Source organism: Nomascus leucogenys, chromosome 3 (genome assembly GCF_006542625.1).
Source record: "Nomascus leucogenys isolate Asia chromosome 3, Asia_NLE_v1, whole genome shotgun sequence".
Taxonomy (NCBI): Eukaryota; Metazoa; Chordata; class Mammalia; order Primates; family Hylobatidae; genus Nomascus; species Nomascus leucogenys.
Window position 1 is genome coordinate 70,698,368 of NC_044383.1, and position 18,604 is coordinate 70,716,971.

Below are 18,604 nucleotides of genomic sequence, written 5' to 3' on the forward strand. Positions count from 1 at the left end.
CTATTTTGTCAAACATCCAGTAAATGGAAAAGTCTGGTTTTTTTTTTTCTAGTTTTCTGTCCAGTAAACAAAGATTAGAGCTTTCATTTTCTTTTTTTTTTTTTTTTTTGAGACAGAGTCTCGCTGTCGCCCAGGCTGGAGTGCAGTGGCGCGATCTCGGCTCACTGCAGGCTCCGCCCCCCGGGGTTCACGCTATTCTCCTGCCTCAGCCTCTCCGAGTAGCTGGGATTATAGGCGCCCGCCACCTCGCCCGGCTAATTTTTTGTATTTTTAGTAGAGACGGGGTTTCACCCTGTTAGCCAGGATGGTCTCGATCTCCTGACCTCGTGATCCGCCCGCCTCGGCCTCCCAAAGTGCTGGGATTACAGGCTTGAGCCACCGTGCCCGGCCTAAGAGCTTTCATTTTCAAAAGACAGATAAATGCAAAGAAATCCTAAGAAAGAAGAGCAGCTGCCAGATTAAATGTGATGGTTTACGTACATCAGTTGCATAAAGATTCTTAATAATATGGCCGGGCGTGGTGGCTCACACCTGTAATCCCAGCACTTTGGGAGGCTGAGGCGGGTGGATCACCTGAGGTCAGGAGTTTGAGACTAGCCTGGCCAACATGGAGAAAACCCATCTCTACTAAAAATGCAAAAATTAGCCAGGCGTGGTGGCACATGCCTGTAGTCCCAGTTACTTAAGAGGCTAAGGCAAGAGAATCGCTTGAACCTGAGAGATGGAGGTTGCAGTGAGCTGAGATCACATCATTGCATTCCAGCCTGGGTCAAAGAGCAAGAATCCATCTCAAAAAAAAAAAAAAAAAAAAAATATATATATATATATAATAAATATATATATATAATAAATATATATATATAATAAATATATATATATAAAATAAAAAGAAAAATGGCGGGGCATGGTGGATCACGCCTATAATCCCAGCACTTTGGGAGGTCAAGGTGGGCAGATTATGAGGTTAGGAGTTCGAGACAAGCCTGGCCAAGATGGTGAAACCCCGTTTGTACTAAAAATACAAAAATTAGCCGGGTCCGGTGGCGGGCGCCTGTAATCCCAGCTACTCGGGTGGCTGAGGCAGGAGATTTGCTTGAACCCAGGAGGCAGAGGTTGCAGTGAGCCAAGATGGCACCACTGCACTATAGCCTGGGTGACAGAGAAAGACTCTGTCTCAAAAAGAAAAAAAAAAAGAAAGAAAAAAGGAAAATAACTATTTAGGGAAACAGTCTGTCAGAGAGCCCTTGATAATCAAGTGAATAATTAACATAAAATGCACTAGAACAAATTTTAAGATGTGCTGATGCATGCAAAAAGACACAGCATCACTGCTGTGATACTGCCCCCAAAAAGTAAATTATAATCTAAATTTAACCATAAAGAAATATCAGTTTTATGCAAAATTCAAGATACAGATGTCTCCCATGCTCTGTAATTTCTTTTTTTTTTTTTTTTTTTTGAGATGAAGTTTCGCTTTTGTTGCCCAGGCTGGAGTGCAATGGTACGATCTCGGCCCACTGTAACCTCTGCCTCCCAGGTTCAAGCAATTTTCCTGCCTCAGCCTCCTGAGTAGCTAGGATTACAGGCATGTGCCACCATACCTGACTAATTTTCTTGTGTTTTTAGTAGAGATGGGTTTCACTGTTGGTTAGGCTGGTCTCAAACTCCTGACCTCCAGTGATCCACCCACCTTGGCCTCTCAAAGTGGTGGGATTACAGGCATGAGCCACCACACCCGGCCGTAATTTTTTTTTTTAAAGATGGAGTCTCGCTCAGTCGCCCAGGCTGGAGTGCAGTGGCGCGAATCTTGGCTCACTGCAAGCTCCACCTCCCGGGTTCATGCCATTCTCCTGCCTCAGCCTCCCGAGTAGCTGGGACTACAGGCACCCAGCACTATGCCCGGCTAATTTTTTTTGTATTTTTTTTAGTAGAGATGGGATTTCACCGTGTTAGCCAGAATAGTCTCGATCTCCTGACCTCGTGATCCACCCGTCTCGGCCTCCCAACGTGCTGGGATTACAGGCGTGAGCCACCGCGCCCAGCCAACCTGGCTGTAATTTTTAATAGTAATTTTTAGTAGTCTACCTCTAGCACCCATAAAGCAAGTATATCCTGATAATATTTTTCAGAACTTTCTGCTTTATAAATGTCTTCTTGTTTAAACAAGCATTTTCTGAATCCTGTTCTGCATAGAGCTAATGAAAAACACAGACTGAAACTCAACATTACATATTCTCCATTTTTAGTAAGGACCCCAGTTTTCCCCAATAGAAATCTTGAGTATCCACACTTTCCCATGTTCAATAACCATGAAAGGATCATTTTTAATATTGCAGTTCATAAAGTCATGGTGAGAATTCTGCATGGCATATTAGAAGCCATGACGTAAAGAATGTAGAGAAGGCTCTGTTATATAGAAAAGAAATATTTTGCAGAGACCCTTGACTATCATAAAAATTTAAAAAGCAGTTAAAACAAACTCATTAGGGAGGAAAAACACAAAAGTAGCGAAGTACAGGTTTGCAAGTACCAAACACATGGCATTCCAGGAAGCAGAGTGGACACAGCTCTTGATCTGAGACATATTTAGTTGAAAAAAAGCCATTTTTTTCTCTATCTCCGGGAATCCTTTCCAGATGAGATTCTTTGGACAAATTACACCTGCATCTTGAGAATATGCCTTTAAAGCTGTCAGCACCACTGTTTGCCTACTACGACCACACCCACAGGCAGAACGACCAAGACCTGCAGAAAAAGTTCACCTATTTTTGTCCTTTATAACAGAAGAGATTCAGCAAGAATGAACTGCTCCATGGAGATACTAATATGAGTTTCACCTTTTCTATCCTCAGGTGCCCTCCTCTGCCATGGACACCAGCAATTTTTGCTACAGTAATGGAAATATGGGCCACACTGTCCTGTCTCTACCAAACCCAAACAGAACAAGCCCTGTAACCACCCTTTAGTGCAAAAGTCAAACTTAACTCTTGTGTATCTTGAACCTTTTATACTTGATTCTAGCCTCATTTTAGAGTCACATGAGGCACTTAATTAAAACAACATGGATGCTTCCACCCAGAATCTGAACCAAACTATAAACAGAACAATAAGCAGGCCTGACCTAAATAAGGCCTCCAAAAGGGGTGAATCTGAACAGAAAAAAGCAGAGAGACGAACTATGCAGAATTCCGTTCCCTGGCCGGGCGCGGTAGCTCACGCCTGTAAACCCAGCACTTTGGGAGGCCGAGGCGGGCAGATCGCAAGGTCAGGAGACATCCTGGCTAACAGGGTGAAACTCTGTCTCTACTAAAAATACAAAAACTTAGCCAGGCGCGGTGGTGGGCACCTGTAGTCTCAGCTACTGGAGAGGCTGAGGTGGGAGAATGACGTGAAGCCAGGAGGCGGAGCTTATGAGCCGAGATCCCACCACTGCACTCCAGCCTGGGCGACAGAGCAAGACTCCATCTCAGAAAAAAAAAAAAAAAAAAAATTCTGTTCCCTATGTCACTGGGATATTTCCTGTTCGGTATTTCCTAAGCTTACCTAAGACAAAATTAAATTCCAGAGTTTGCAGAGTTTGTGTAATTTTAATCTTTTTTAGCCACTGCCCTGTCAATTTCATAACATATACCAATAAGCGATTTAAACAAATCCCTTAAGGTTTTCTAGAGGAATTTATTATTGTAAGATAAATATGTATTCTTAGTAAGGTAAGATGAATAGAAACAGTAATATTAACTTTTTTCAATAAACATTCCTTTAAGCCATGATATCAGAAGTCAGAACAATACAAAGAAAGTGGACAAATAAAGCCCAAGTTTTTTTTTGCACACATTTACTCATTGTACCAACCATATAATGCTAAATTCAACCATGTATCCAGCTGCTTGCCTAGACTAAAAATTCCCGGATGATAGGGACGACTGCTTCATCTATTTTTTTAGTGGCCATATGAAATGGTAGAAATTAGTTTATCTGTTTGAGTCTCCAGATCTCCTGTTTTTCACTCAATGACAAGAAAACTGGAAAAACTCTCATCTGGGTACCAACTTTATAAGATGAGAAACAAGAACAGCATGACTAATTTATCTTGGACTGAGACAGAGCAGAATTAACCATTCTTGTCAGCCTGACACAATTCTGTTCTGGACATTTTCAAATGTCGCAAAGATGTCTAGTTGATTGTGAGAGGATTCCCAGTGACCCAGAGCTGACTGCCCAATGAAAAGCTGGGCAAGAAAGAATCAGGCCTTTTTTTTTTTTTTTTTTTTTTTTTGTGAGATGGAGTTTCGCTCTTGTTGCCCAGGCTGGAGTGCAATGGCATAATCTCAGCTCACTGCAACCTCCAAGTGATTCTCCTGCCTCAGCCTCCCAAGCAGCTGGGATTACAGGTATGTGCCACCACACCTGGCTAATTTTTTTTGTATTTAGTAGAGATGGGGTTACACCATGTTGGTCAGGCTGATCTCGAACTCCTAACCTTAGGTGATCCACCCATCTCGGCCTCCCAAAGTGCTGGGATTACAGGTGTGAGCCACCGCACCCAGCCTCAGGCTGATTCTAAATAGAAAATAGAACTGCCTGGCCGGATGCGGTGGCTCACGCCTGTAATCCCAGCATTTGGGGAGGCTGAAGCGGGTGGATCACGAGGTCAGGAGATCGAGACCATCCTGGCTAACACGGTGAAACCCCGTTTCTACTAAAAATACAAAAAAAAAAAAAAAAAAAAATCAGCCAGGCGTGATGGCGGGTGCCTGTAGTCCTAGCTACTCTGGAGGCTGAGGGAGAATGACATGAACCCGGGAGGTGGGAGCTTGCCGTGCATGCGCTGAGATCATGCCACTGCACTCCAGCCTGAGTGACAGTGAGACTCTGTCTCAAAAAAAGAAAATAGAACTGCCCTGGTAGAGCGCCACAACCTGCATCACCTGTCCTGATTAGCTAGCTCTTAGGTAAGAAAAAAGACAAAAATACTCTACTCCAGTATCGTATTTTATGGGTAGGTATAGCTGTGGTCATATCTCTGGACATTTTATGGTCTTGATCTCTCAATCCTAAGATGCTTGTTCACACTTACAGATTCTGCCATTAGATTCTATTTATACCTGGATCCTCTCACGTAAGTGTTAGCAGGTCACTGAACAAAATCTGAAAAGTTCAAAAAGCCACACTCTCAAAGGGGTCTTTAAGATGTCTATGTTGATTTCTCACAATGCAGAAAATGTCTCTTGCTGATTTTCTGTACATTCTCAATCCAAAACCTGGCCCTGTCTTGTGAATCCCAGGCAGAGGCCAAACCATATGTGCAGATTCTATGTTGGATCAACCTGGCTCTGCATTCTTGGGTGTTAAAGCAAGCAGGGTATAATCAAAAGAGAAATCCCCTCATAGAGGCTGCTGTAGCACATTTTAAATAATATGTTTACCTAAAAAAAAAAAGAAAGAAAGAAAGAAGAAATCTGAGGCAACATGAATATAAGTAAATCATTTATTTGGGCCAAGCTTGAGGATTATAACCTGGGAGCAATGATTCAAGTTGTCTGGAATGTAAACTTTAGCAGCAGTTACAAGTAGATTTGTAAAGGCAAAAAAGAGGGGCAGAGAGTGGACTGGTACAAAGTTGTTTGTCAGGTCCACTTAGGCTGGGCACGGTGGCTCATGCCTGTAATACTAGCACTTTGGGAAGCCAAGGCAGCTGGATAACCTGAGTTTGAGACCAGCCTGGCCAACATGGTAAAACCCTGTTTCTACTAATACAAAAAATTAGCTGGGCATGTTGGCATATGCTTGTAATCCCAGCTACTCGGGAGGCTAAGGCAGGAGAACTGCTTGAACCCGGGAGGTGGAGGTTGCAGTGAGCCTAGATTGCACCATTGTACTCCAGCCTGGGCAACAAGAGCGAAACTGTCTCAAAAAATCAAACAACCCAACCAACCAAAAAAAAAAAAAAAAGTTGTCAGGAAGTCTTATTTATTTACAGAAATAACACTGATTATTGATTGGATATACACTGTTAAGGTTTAAGGTATGGGTTATAGTGTCCAGTGTGGCATTATTAGTTTAGTTTATAGCTACTTGTGGCAATAGCAAATAGTTTCAAGAGATAAATATATAGTTCAAAGGGAGGAGAAATAATTGTGTTCTCATTTTAATGTCTCTGAGTTTGAAAAAAGGACTTGCATTCCTCAGATTAAGGTTTTTTTTAATTTCTCAAATCTCAAAACCCAGAATCAGAATTTGGGGCACAGATTTAGTGGAGCTAAATCTGGTGTAGTGGCAGCAGGTTTCACCTACACAGTTTAGGGTATTTTTAGCAAGAGGAAGAAAGTGAAAGTGGAGATCCTCATATCCACATGTCTACTCAATGCACACATTACTTTGATTGGGTTTCTGGGCCCCATGGTCTGTGAATCACTTTCAGGTATGAGGATACAAGAGTCATTGAAAAAGGTAAAACAGCCTGGGGCAGTGGCTCACACCTGTAATCCCAGCACTGTGGGAAGCCAAGGCAGGCAGATCAGGAGGTCAAGAGATCAAGACCAATCTGGCCAATATGGTGAAACTTCGTCTACTAAAAATACAAAAATTAGCTGGGCATGGTGGAACTCACCTGTAGTCCCAGCTACTTGGGAGGCTGAGGCAGAAGAATCGCTTAAACCCAAGAGGCAGAGGTTGCAGTGGGCCAAGATGGTGCCACTACACTCCAGCCTGGGCAACAGAGCAAGACTCCATCTCAAAAAAATAATAAATAAAGAGGTAGAATGGTTGGTTCCTTCTCTGTGAAGTTTGTAGAAATCTTGTCTATCCTTTCTAGAAGTGACTACAGTTAATTACATATACCAAATAGGCAAAAAAACAATTCCACCTGCATATTTAGGGGACATCATACACTTTGCAGCACAATTGTGAATAGACTGGAAGCCTGAAAGGAAAAGTTTCCTCTAGATTAAAGCTTGGTTGGCACCTTATGTGTTTATATTATGTCTGGTAATTCAAGACAGTGTCTGGAAATGGAATTTAAAAAAAATTTCTACAGCCCCAGAGAAACTCCAAAATGATAGAACAGAAATAAAATTGTTTATTACACAATTAAACCAGAATGTGAGCGACATCACAGTAAATCTGCTTAAGAGATTGCAAAGACCAAAAGACAGTTCAGCAGGCTCACTAAGCCTGGGCAGTGATTCAGGCTCAGTTTCTACTTACAATGGTGACATGGAAAAAATACTGCTGGGTTTGGCTGAGTGCAGTGGCTTACACCTATAATCCCAGCACTTTGGGAAGGAGGCGGGCAGATCACTAGGTCAAGAGATCGAGACCATCCTGGCCAACATGGTGAAACCCCATCTATACTAAAAATACATAAATTAGCTGGGTGTGGTGGTGCATGCCTGTACTCCAAGCTACTAAGGAGGCTGAGGCAGGGGAATCACTTGACACCAGGAGGCGGAGGTTGCAGTGAGCTGAGATCATGCCACTGCACTTCAGCCTGGTGACAGAGTGAGACTCTGTCTCAAACAACAACAACAACAACAACAACAACAACAACAACAAAAAGCTTGGGTTTTCAGCATGAATTCAGATGATGGTAACTCCAAGAGTTTTCATCGCACATTCACAGGCACCACGGGACACTAACAGAGCTTCTGAAACAGACACCCAAAGCATTAGAAAGAGAAACAGCTCTCCATTTGAGTAACACTGTATTGAGAAAAAAAAAAAAAAAAAGAAGTTCAAAGCATCTTAAGAAAAAACTCAGATTAGATATAAGATTGATCAAGTCAGCCAAAAAATTCCCCTTAAAGAAATTTCTCTCTAAACGAAGTGCACAGCTACTCTCAGCACAAGAAACATGAGCATTATGAAAAACATATATATATTCTCAGCAGAATTTTCTAAGGTTTCTCTTCCATGTCTGCTGCTGTCTCATCTCCTAGCCATTGGATGGTAGTTCCATATTGGAATACATCTCACAATTTCCACATGCACCTTTCGATGAAGTATTGAAATCTTGAGTTTATTCATATAGTGTAATATACTCAAGTTTGCAAACACTGCTAACTGAAGAGCTACTATGAGGGTTTTTTTTTTTGAGATGGAGTTTCCCTCTTGTTGCCCAGGCTGGAGTGCAATGGTGCGATCTTGGCTCACTGCAACCTCCGCCTCCCAGGTTCAAGCAATTCTCCTGTCTCAGCCTACCAAGTAGCTGGGATTACAGGCATGCACCACCATGTCTGGCTAATTTTGTATTTTTGGTAGAGATGGAGTTTCTCCATGTTGGTCAGACTGGCCTTGAAATCCTGACCTCAGGTGATCCACCTGCCTCAGGTTCCCAAAGTGCTGGGATTACAGGTGTAAGGCACCGTACCCAGCCTCTGAAGAGCTACTATGTTTTTTGAGTGGCCACCTGACCTGTTTTTATTTGTCCTGTAATAGCAGCATTCCAATTTAGTTAAATGAAATACACTAAAATTAAGCTTCCCTGTAATTATCCAATTGGATAAATTAATAAGCATGTCAGACTAACATCTATTGTAACAATTTGGTAGTGACTTTTCTTTGGATATTAGATATAAATATCTAAGTATAACCAACTTTAATGTACTAGTCATAATGTATGTAGTATTTTTAAAAAATTGTCTGTAACCATATTTCAGTTAAAACCACTTTATATTTCAAAGTATGAGTAAGAATATTAAAATAACTATTTAGGCCAGGCATGGTGGCTCATGCCTGTAATCCCAGCACTTTGGGAGGCCAAGGTGGGCAGATCACAAGGTCAGGAGATTGAGACCACCCTGACTAACATGGTGAAACCCCATCTCTTATAAAAATACAAAAAATTAGGCCAGGCGCAGTGGCTCATGCCTGTAATCCCAATACTTTGGGAGGCTGAGGCGGGTGGATCACCTGAGGTCAGGAGTTCGAGACCAGCCGGACCAACATGGAGAAACCCTGTCTCTACTCTAAAAGTACAAAATTTAGCCAGGCATGGTCGTGCATGCCTGTACTCCCAGCTACTCAGGAGGCTGAGGCAGCAGAATCACCTGAACCCAGGAGGCGGAGGTTGCAGTAAGCTGAGACTGTGCGATTGTACTCCAGCCTGGGCAACAGGAGTGAAACTCCGTTTCAAAAAAAGTAAATTTAAGGAAAAAAAAAAATACAGCCGGGCACTGTGGCTCACGCCTGTAATCCCAGCACTTTGGGAGGCTGAGGCGGGTGGATCACGAGGTCAGGAGATTGAGACCATCCTGGCTAACACGATGAAACCCTGTCTCTACTAAAAATACAAAAAATTAGCCGGGCGCCGTGGCGGGCGCCTATAGTCCCAGCTACTTGAGAGGCTGAGCCAGGAGAATGGCGTGAACCCAGGAGGCGGAGATTGCAGTGAGCCAAGATAGCGCCACTGCACTCTAGCCTGGGTGAAAGAGTGAGACTCTGTCTCAAAAAACAAAAAATAAAATACAAAAAATTAGCTGGACGTGGTGGCACATGCCTGTAGTCCCAGCTACTCAGGAGGCTAAGGCAGGAGAATCGCTTGAACCTGGGAGGCAGAGGTCACAGTGAACCAAGATCGTGCCACTGCACTCCAGCCTGGGCGACAGAGTGAGACTCCATCTCAAAAAAAAAAAACAAAAAAAACACCACACACACAAAAAAAACTACACAGACTCCACGGTTGAGTTTACACACTGAACTGTTCTTGCTTTTGCAGTGCAAGTACTTCAGCCTGCAAATATTAGATAATTATCTTGGATTATCAGTTTTCTGTCAAAGAAATTTATTCAGTATTTTTTAGTTTTTATCATTCTGTATTTGTAAATTTAATTCTTTCTTCATACTAAACTTCTGTGTGCTCTTAAAATGAGCTTTAATCTAAACAAATCTGTGTCTATTTTAAAAGACTAAAAAAAAATTAAATTTTCCCAAATCAAGGTTAAGCAATGAATCTGAGGTCTTAAATAAAGACAATCATGAGTCAAAACGAAGCCAAAAGGTTTATTTGGATGTTAATATGATTTAAATATATTTCAGAAAAGCAACAAAAATATCTCCATATAATCTAAATGCTTTAAGAAAAAAGTTGAACAAGATATTCTCTCTTATTTTCAGGGAGGATAATAAAGGCTCTGATTTATAATTTATATTTTCTTTTACAACAGCCAGGTCTCTGGACATATTGAACTCTTGAACATCTGAATTTCAGTAGACATTGGATTCATTGAGCTCCGTCTCAAAAAACAAAAAAACACAAAACCTGACATCATAAAAGAACAAGGGAAGAAAAAGCAAACTGACCTCTAAGCTAACAGAGGACAAGAAATAATGAAAATCAGATCTGAACTGGAGAGTTAGACAAAAAATTATAAAAATATGGAGAAGGCTGGGCACAGTGGCTCACCCCTGTAATCCTAGCACTTTGGGAGGCCGAGGTGGGCAGATCACTTGAGGTCTGGAGTTCGAGACCAGCCTGGCCAAATAGTGAAACCCGGTCTCTACTAAAAATACAAAAATTGACCATGTGTAGTGGTGGGCACCTGTAATCCCAGCTACTCGGGAGGCTGAGGGAGGAGAATTGCTTGAACCAGGGAGGCAGAGGTTGCAGTGAGGCAAGGTTGTGCCACTGCACTCCAGCCTGGGCAATAGAGCGAGATTCTGTTTCAAAAACAAAATGAAACAAAACAAAACAAAAAAAAAGGAGAAATCCAGGAGTAAAATCTTTGAAAGAATTAATAAGATAAATAGCGGGCGGGGCTCACGGAACCAGCACTTGGAGGCAAGGGGGGATACGAGGTCAGGAGGTGAGACCATGGTAAACAGTAAACCGTCTCTAAAAAAAAAAAAAAAACAAAAAATTAGGCATGGGGCGTATCAGTACTCCGAGCTGAGAGAGAATGGCGTGAACGGGGGGGAGCTGAGTGAGGAGATCGCCACTACTCCAGTGGGAAGCGAGACCTGCTCAAAAAAAAAAAAAAAAAAAAAAAAAAATAGCGCTCTAGAGAGATTAATGAAGAAAAGATCCAAATAAACATGATTAGAAATGACAATGGCCATTAACACTGACCCAACAACAACAAAATAATTATTCAAGTCTGTAACGAACACCCTTATGTAAACAAACTGGAAAATCTAGAATAGATCGATTCCTAGACACATACATCCTCCAAAGACTGAAAAAAAAAAAAAAAAGTATCCCTGAAGAGACTAACAAGATTCAAAATTGAAGTATAATAAATAGCCTAGAAACCAATAAAAACTCAGGACCAGACATATTCACAGAAGAATTCTACCAGATGTACAAAAAAAAGCTGATACCATTCTTACTAGAGCCATTCCAAAAAATTGAGAAGGAACTCTTCCCCAAATCATTATATAATAGCATTATCCTGATACCAACACCTGGTATAAAGCAGAAAAAGAAAACTTCATGCCAATGATCTTAATATAAAATGATGGAAAAATTCTCAACAAAATACTGGCAAACCGAATCCAGCAGTACATCAAAAAGCTAATCTACTATGATCAAGTAGCCTATATCTGTGGGATGCAAGGTTATTTCAACATACACAGATCAATAAATGTGATTAATCACATAAACAGAACTAAAGACCAAAACCACAAGATTATCTCAATAGATGCAGGAAAATCTTTCAAGAAAATTTAACATTCTTCATGTTAAAACCCTCAGCGAACTAGGCATTGAAGGTACATACTTCAAAATAATGAGTTACTGTCACAAACTCAAAGCCAACATACTGAATGGACACACACAAGTTGGAAGCATTTCTATTTGAAAACTGGCACAAGACAAAGATGCCTTCTCTCATCACTCCTATTCAACATAGCATTGGAAGTACTGGCCAGAGCAATCAGGCAAGAGAAAGAGAAAGAAAGTCAGACTACTCTTGTTTGCAGGTGGCATGATTCTACACCTAGAAAACCCTATAGCCTCAACGGAAATTTTTTTTTTTTAATTTTTATTTTATATTTTGAGATGGTGTCTTGCTCTGTCACCCAGGCTGGAGTGCAGTGGCACAATCTCGGCTCACTGAAACCTCCACCTCTCAGTTTCAAGCAATTCTCCAGCCTCAGCCTCCTGAGTAGCTGGGATTACAGGCCACACAACTACGCCCAGCTAATTTTTGTAATTTTAATAGAGACGGGGTTTCACCATGTTGGCTAGCCTGACCTCGAATTCCTGACCTTGTGATCCGCCCACCTCAGCCTCCCAAAATTGCTGGGATTACAGGCATGAGCCACCACGCCCGGCCCCAGAAAAGCTTTTAAACTGACAAACAACTTCAGCAAAGTTTTAGAATACAAAATAAATGCACAAAAATCAGTAACATCTCTGTACATCAACAATATTGAAGACAAAAGCCAAATCAAAAACACAATCCTATTTGCCACAAAAAGAATCAAATATCCAGAAATACAGCTAACCAGGGAGGTGAAAGATCTCTATGACAAGAATTTTAAAACTGCTTCAAAAAGTAAGAGATGACACAAACAAATGGAAAACCCTTTTATGCTCATGAATAGAAAAGGTATCATTAAAATGGCCAAACTGCCCAAAGAAATGTACAGACTTCATTCTGTTTCTACCAAACAAGCAAAAACATTCTTAACGGGACTAAAAATAACTATTTTAAAATAAATGTGGAACTAAAAAAGAGCCTAAATACCCAAGGCATTCCTAAACAAAAAGAACAAAACTGGAAGCATTACATTACCTGACTTCAAACTATACCAAAGGGCTACAGTAACCAAAGCAGCATGGTACTATTATAGAAACAAACTCATAGACCAATGCAACAGAATAGAGAGCCCAGAAATAATGCCACACACCTACAACCATCTAATCTTCAACAAAGCTTACAAGAGAAATGTAAAAAAAAATTTCTATTTAATAAATTTGCTAAAATAACTAGCTACTACTATGTAGAAAACTGAAACTGGACCCTTTTCTTACACCATATACAAAAATCAACTCAGAGTGAATTAAAGTCTTAAACTTAGAATGTAAAATCATTTAAAAAAAAAACTTTGGAAGGTAACCTAGGAAATCATCCTAGATATAAGAACCAGAAGATTTCATGATAGAGATACCAAAAGCAATTGCAACAAAAGGAAAAATTGACAAATGGGACCTAATTAAACTACAGAGCTTCTGCATAGCAAAGAAAACTATGAACAGACTAACTAAACCAGACAACCAGCCAGGCGCGGTGGCTCATGCCTGTAATCCCAGCACTTTGGGAGGCCAAGGCAGGCAGATAACAAGGTCAGGAGTTCGAGACCAGCCTGGCCAATATGGTGAAACCCCATCTCTACTAAAAATACAAAAATTAGCTGGGCGTGGTGGCACACGCCTGTAATCCCAGCTACTCGAGAGGCTGAGGCAGGAGAATTGCTTGAACCTGGGAGATGGAGGGTGCAGTGAGCCGAGATTGTGCCACTGTACTCTAGCGGGGCAACAGAGTGAGACTCCGTCTCAATTAAAAAAAAAAAATTATGTGGTAAACAATTAGTCATATGAAAACACTTCTAGGAGGTACCAAGTTTCATCTCATAAAATTTAGCATTAAACTGAGAAATCAAGATGACAGGATATAGAATACAGATAATCACCTTTACAAATTTACCCCGCAAAAAGAGTAACTGATGTTTTTATGAATCTGTGTAACTCACCACTTATATACCACGTTTTCTTATAAAAATGTATTAATTTTGTACAGCCAAATAAAAGAGATTTTCCCTATTCTTTTCCTTGGTAGCATTCTAAAAGCTAAGCCTTGGAATTCTGTTGAAAATCATCCAGCCGTAAAATAAAACACACCTGAGAAGATTCCTAAACTCTGGGAAACAGAAAGGTAAATGATAAATTTTTTTAATTTTATTTGTTTATTTTTTAAACAGAGTTTCCCTGTTGTCACCCAGGCTGAGTACAATGGCGCGATCTTGGCTCACGCAATCTCGGCTCACTGCAACCTCCGCCTCCCAGGTTCAAGTGATTCTCCTGCCTCAGCCTTCCGAAGTAGCTGGGATTACAGGCGCCTGCCCCTGCACCCAGCTAATTTTTTTGTATTTTTAGTTGAGACGGGGTTTCACCATGTTGGTCAGGCTGGTCTCGAACTCCTGACCTCGGGTGATTCACCTACCTCGGCCTCCCAAAGTGTTAGGATTACAGGCATGAGCCACTGCACCTGGCCTGTGACACTGTAGCACACATAGCCATTGTGGTTATCTTGGTTTATCCCTAGACAGTACTGAAACCCAGGACCAGAAAAAAACAACAACAACAAAATGATGTGTGGCTGAGGAAAAATCACCCACATTTTTCGAAAGGAAAAACTTGACCTAAAAACATTCTGAGAAAGTCTCTGGCTGGGCGTGGTGGCTCATGCCTATAATCTCAGCACTTTGGGAGGCCGAGGCGGGTGGATCACCTGAGGTGGGCAGTTTGAGAACGGCGTGACCAACATGGAGAAACCCCGTCTCTACTAAAAATACAAAATTATCCAGGCATGGTGGTGCATCCCTGTAGTCCCAGCTACTCAGGAGGCTGAGTCAGCAGAATCGCTTGAACCCAGGAGGCAGAGGTTGCAGTGAGCTGAGATGGCTTCACTGCAGTCAAGCCTGGGCAACAAGAGCTAAACTTCATCTCAAGAGGGGGGAAAAAAAAACAGTCCTGTGCCTAGGGAAAACAAAACGAAAAAAGAGGCCAGGCATGGTGGCGGAGGCAGGTGGATCATTTGAGGTTAGGAGTTCGAGACCAGCCTGGTCAACATGGAAAAACCTTGTCTCTAACAAAAATACAAAAATTAGCTGGGAATGGTGGTAGGTGCCGGTAGTTCCAGCCACTGGAGTGGCTGAAGCAAAAGAATCGCTTGAACCAGGGAGGGAGAGGTTGCAGTGAGCGGAGATCACATCACTGCACTCCAGACTGGGAAGCAAAGCAACATTGTCTCAAAAAAAAAAAAAAAAGTAAAGAAGTAAAGAAAAGGAAAAGAGGCACAGAGATTTTTATTTTTTACAGAGTGTAAGGGGATTATTTTTTGCTTTTTCAATATGGAAAATATTTTCAAATAGAAAACAAAATTTATGCCGGACTCGGTGGCTCACGCCTGTAATCCTTGCACTTTGGGAGGCCAAGGCAGGTGGATCACGAGGTCAGCAGTTCGAAACCAGCTTGGCCAACAAGGTGAAACCCTGTCTCAACTAAAAATACAAAAAAATTGGCCGGGCACGGTGGCAGGTGCCTGTAATTCCAGCTACTTGGGAGGCTGAGGCAGGAGAATCGGTTGAACCCAGGAGGTTGCAATGAGCTGAGATTGCACCATTGCACTCCAGCCTAGGAAACAAAGTGAGAGAAAGGATGGAAGGAAGGATGGAAGGAAGGAAGGAAAGAAAGAAGGAAAGAAGGAAGGAAAATTTAAGTCCATCCAATGATTTTTCAAAAAATGATTAAAATATTTGTATCAAAAAGGTACAGATATCTGAAATATCTTTATCTAAAATGTATCTCTGCATCTAAAATGTACACATACACACAAAAAAAATAGCCTGGCACGGTGGCTATTTTTAAGTGCTGTAATCCTAGCACTTTGGGAGGCTGAGGTGGGTGGATCATCTGAGCTCAGGAGTTCGAGACCACCTGGCCAATATAGTGAAATCCCATCTTTACTAAAAATATAAAAAAATTAGCTGGGCGTGGTGGCAGGCACCTGTAATCCCAGCTACTAAGGAGGCTGAGGCAGGAAAATCGCTTGAATCCGGGAGATGGTGGTTGCAGGGAGCCGAGATAGCACCATTGCACTCCAGCCTGGGCAGCAAAAGCGAAACTCTATCACAAAAAAACAAAAAAACAAAAAAACAAAAAAAATAGTTGATAACGTGAATTGCAGAGAAGAAGGTGGCATTTGGGAACGTCAGAAATAAAGGAAAATTTAATTTAGTTTTTTTTTGTTTGTTTTTTTTTTCCAGAGGGAGTTTCGCTCTGTGGCCCAGGCTGGAGTGTAGTGGTGCAGTCTCGACTCACTGCAACCTCCGCGTCCCGAGATCAAGTGATTCTCCTGCCTCCCAAGTAGCTGGGATTACAGGTGCCCGCCACCACACCTTGCTAATTTTTTTTGTTTTTGGAGACAGAGTCTCGCTCTGTTGCCCAGGCTGGAGTGCAGTGGTGCAATCTTGGCTCACTGCAACTTCTGCCTCCTAGGTTCAAGAGATTCTCCTGCCTTAGCCTCCCGAGCAGCTAGGACTACAGGCACGCACCACCATGCCCAGCTAATTTTTGTATTTTTAGTAGAGACGGGGTTTCACTATGTTGGCCAGGCTGGTCTCGAACTCCTCACCTCGTGATCCACCCACCTTGGCCTCTCAAAGTGCTGGGATTACAGGCGGGAGCCACCGTGCCTGGACTGAAAATTTAGTATTTTACTCAAACCCATTAGGCTGGAGGAATGGGGAGTCGGGTGTAGACTTCAGACCCTGCTTGAAACATATGAGAAAAATGCAGAGGAAAATCACTCTTTTGTGGAGTGTGAAAATAATTAAGTGGCAGGCAATTAGACTGAGCTCACTCTAATGCTAGGGTTTCTACCTTATAAAAATCTAACTCAAATGTACATTTTGTAAATTGCTACACTGAGGAAAACAAATTCAGCCTTTAAACAACTATAAACTGCCAATTAACCCGATTATATAACCAGGAAATTTCCACCTTAATCGTACAAATTAAAAAACTATATAACTCTACCTAACAAAGTACTGAATTTGGTTTTCTTCATCATGCGCCTTCTAAAAGTCTTTCCCGGCCGGACGCAGTGACTCACGCCTGTAATCCTAGCACTTCGGGAGGCCGAGGCAGGCGGACTGCCGGAGCTCAGGAGTTCGAGGCCAGCCTGGGCAACACGGTGAAATCCGGTCTCTACTAATAAACAGAAAAAATTAGGTAGGCGTGGTGGTGCGCGCCTGTATTTCCAAGCTACTCAGGAGGCTGAAGCAGGAGAATTACTTGAACCTGGGAGAGGGAGGCTGCAGTGACCCGATTGCACCACTGTACTCTAGCCTGGACGACAGAAAGCGAGACTCCGTCTCAAAAAAAAAAAAAAAAAAAAAATTCCTTCATTCCCCATGGACCCCAAAGTACAAACCTTACAGTCTTAAATTACTCTTTGATTAATATTTTTGTGGTGACTCTCATTTTTTTTTGTTTTTTGAGACGGAGTCTCACTACGATGTCCAGGCTGGAGTGCAATGGCGCGATCTCGGCTCACTGCATCCTCCGCCTCCTGGGTTCAAGCGATTCTCCAGTCTCAGCCTCCCGAGCAGGTGGGATTACAGGCGCCCACCACGCCCAGCTAATTTTTGTATTTTTAGTAGAGACGGGGTCCACCATATTAGCCAGGCTGCTCTCGAACTCCTGACCTCGTCATCCGCCCGCCTCGACCTCCCAAAGTGCTGGGATTAAAGGCGTGACCCACCGCGCCCGGCCGACTCTCCTAAGTTACTAATAGACCAAAAGAGGGACTGGAAATGCCACAGACCAAAGCTCTTCCTATTCATGAAACTGCATCACGAGTCAGGATTCTCCCCTGACGACCCTCCTGTGGCCCCTGCACAATTTCAGAGAGACGCCGCGTTGCGGCTGCAGAGCTGCCTACAGAGGGCTCCAGGCCGGGACGCAGTCACTGCGCAGAGAAGAGACAGGACGCCCGGGGCCGGCTGCCAGCGCAGCCGCCATCTTATGACTGAAGGAACTGAGGCCGAGCTGGGCAAGACCTCCGGCACGCGAAAATTGTGGAGCTGACTGCGGGAAGGCCTGAGTCACGCCACAGCCCCTTCCCCCTCTCGGGATGTCGGACCGGCACTCTCACCATTTCTAGGCTTCCGGGGGGTCCTGGCATCTTAGCTGTTGGATCCCCTAATACCTGCAGGTCACAGAGCCACAGAGGCTGGACCTCTAGCAGCAGAGGACACAGAAGAGTGGAAACGAGACGCGAATCTCCAACTGCAGCCAGAGACAAAGGCCCCGCCACATCCCGGAAGCCGCCCTGTCCTCTCCTGCCCCGTGCCTGATTGGACGGTTTCCAGCCCAGCGTCCCTGATTGGATAACTTCTAAGGTCCTGCCCCCGCAAACCTTGAGTGAAAGATGTGATCAGACGCTGGGCTGAAAGAAGAAAGAGTGACAGCAGCAGCCTTTTCAGGCAGGGCTTCCTCCCTGAGCTGAGCAGGCCCAACCCAGAGGGTATTTGCCTTTAACCTTGTGTATAAGGTCATCTGCACTTATACTATATGGCTAGTAAAAAATGAAAATAATTGTTTTTAAATTTCACCTTTTATGACCTTCTTGGCTTCTGGTCCTTTGAGTAGCAAGTATTACAAACATTGAATATTTTATTATTTATCCTCTGTGGGGTTTGTTTTTCTTATTCTTGAGAGGGACCCTCTCTCTGTTACCCAGGCTGGAGTGCAGTGTCATGACTGCAGCTCACTGCAGCCTCAGCAATTTACCTGTCTCAGCCTTCTGAGTAGCTGGGACCACTAGCATGTGCCCCCATGCTCAGCTAATTTGTTATCATATTTTTATTTGTAGAGATG

The 18,604-nt window shown here is 42.8% G+C and overlaps 1 protein-coding gene across 3 annotated transcripts in view; it reads right to left on the reverse strand.

Annotated features, from left to right (window-relative positions):
* The window catches only part of LOC100581461 (zinc finger protein 43), a 49,384-nt gene that overhangs the window by 15,156 nt on the left and 15,624 nt on the right, over positions 1–18,604 (reverse strand). The window contains exon 1 of one of the 3 annotated variants that reach the window (XM_030809424.1): positions 17,880–18,129. The exons of 1 other annotated variant lie outside the window; for it this stretch is intronic. In XM_030809424.1, coding sequence (XP_030665284.1) covers positions 17,880–17,909 — 30 coding nt within the window. In that variant the 5' untranslated portion in view covers positions 17,910–18,129. Of the gene's footprint in view, positions 1–17,879; positions 18,130–18,604 lie in introns of those variants that run through there. One more of the 3 variants, XM_030809423.1, reaches the window with a different exon arrangement.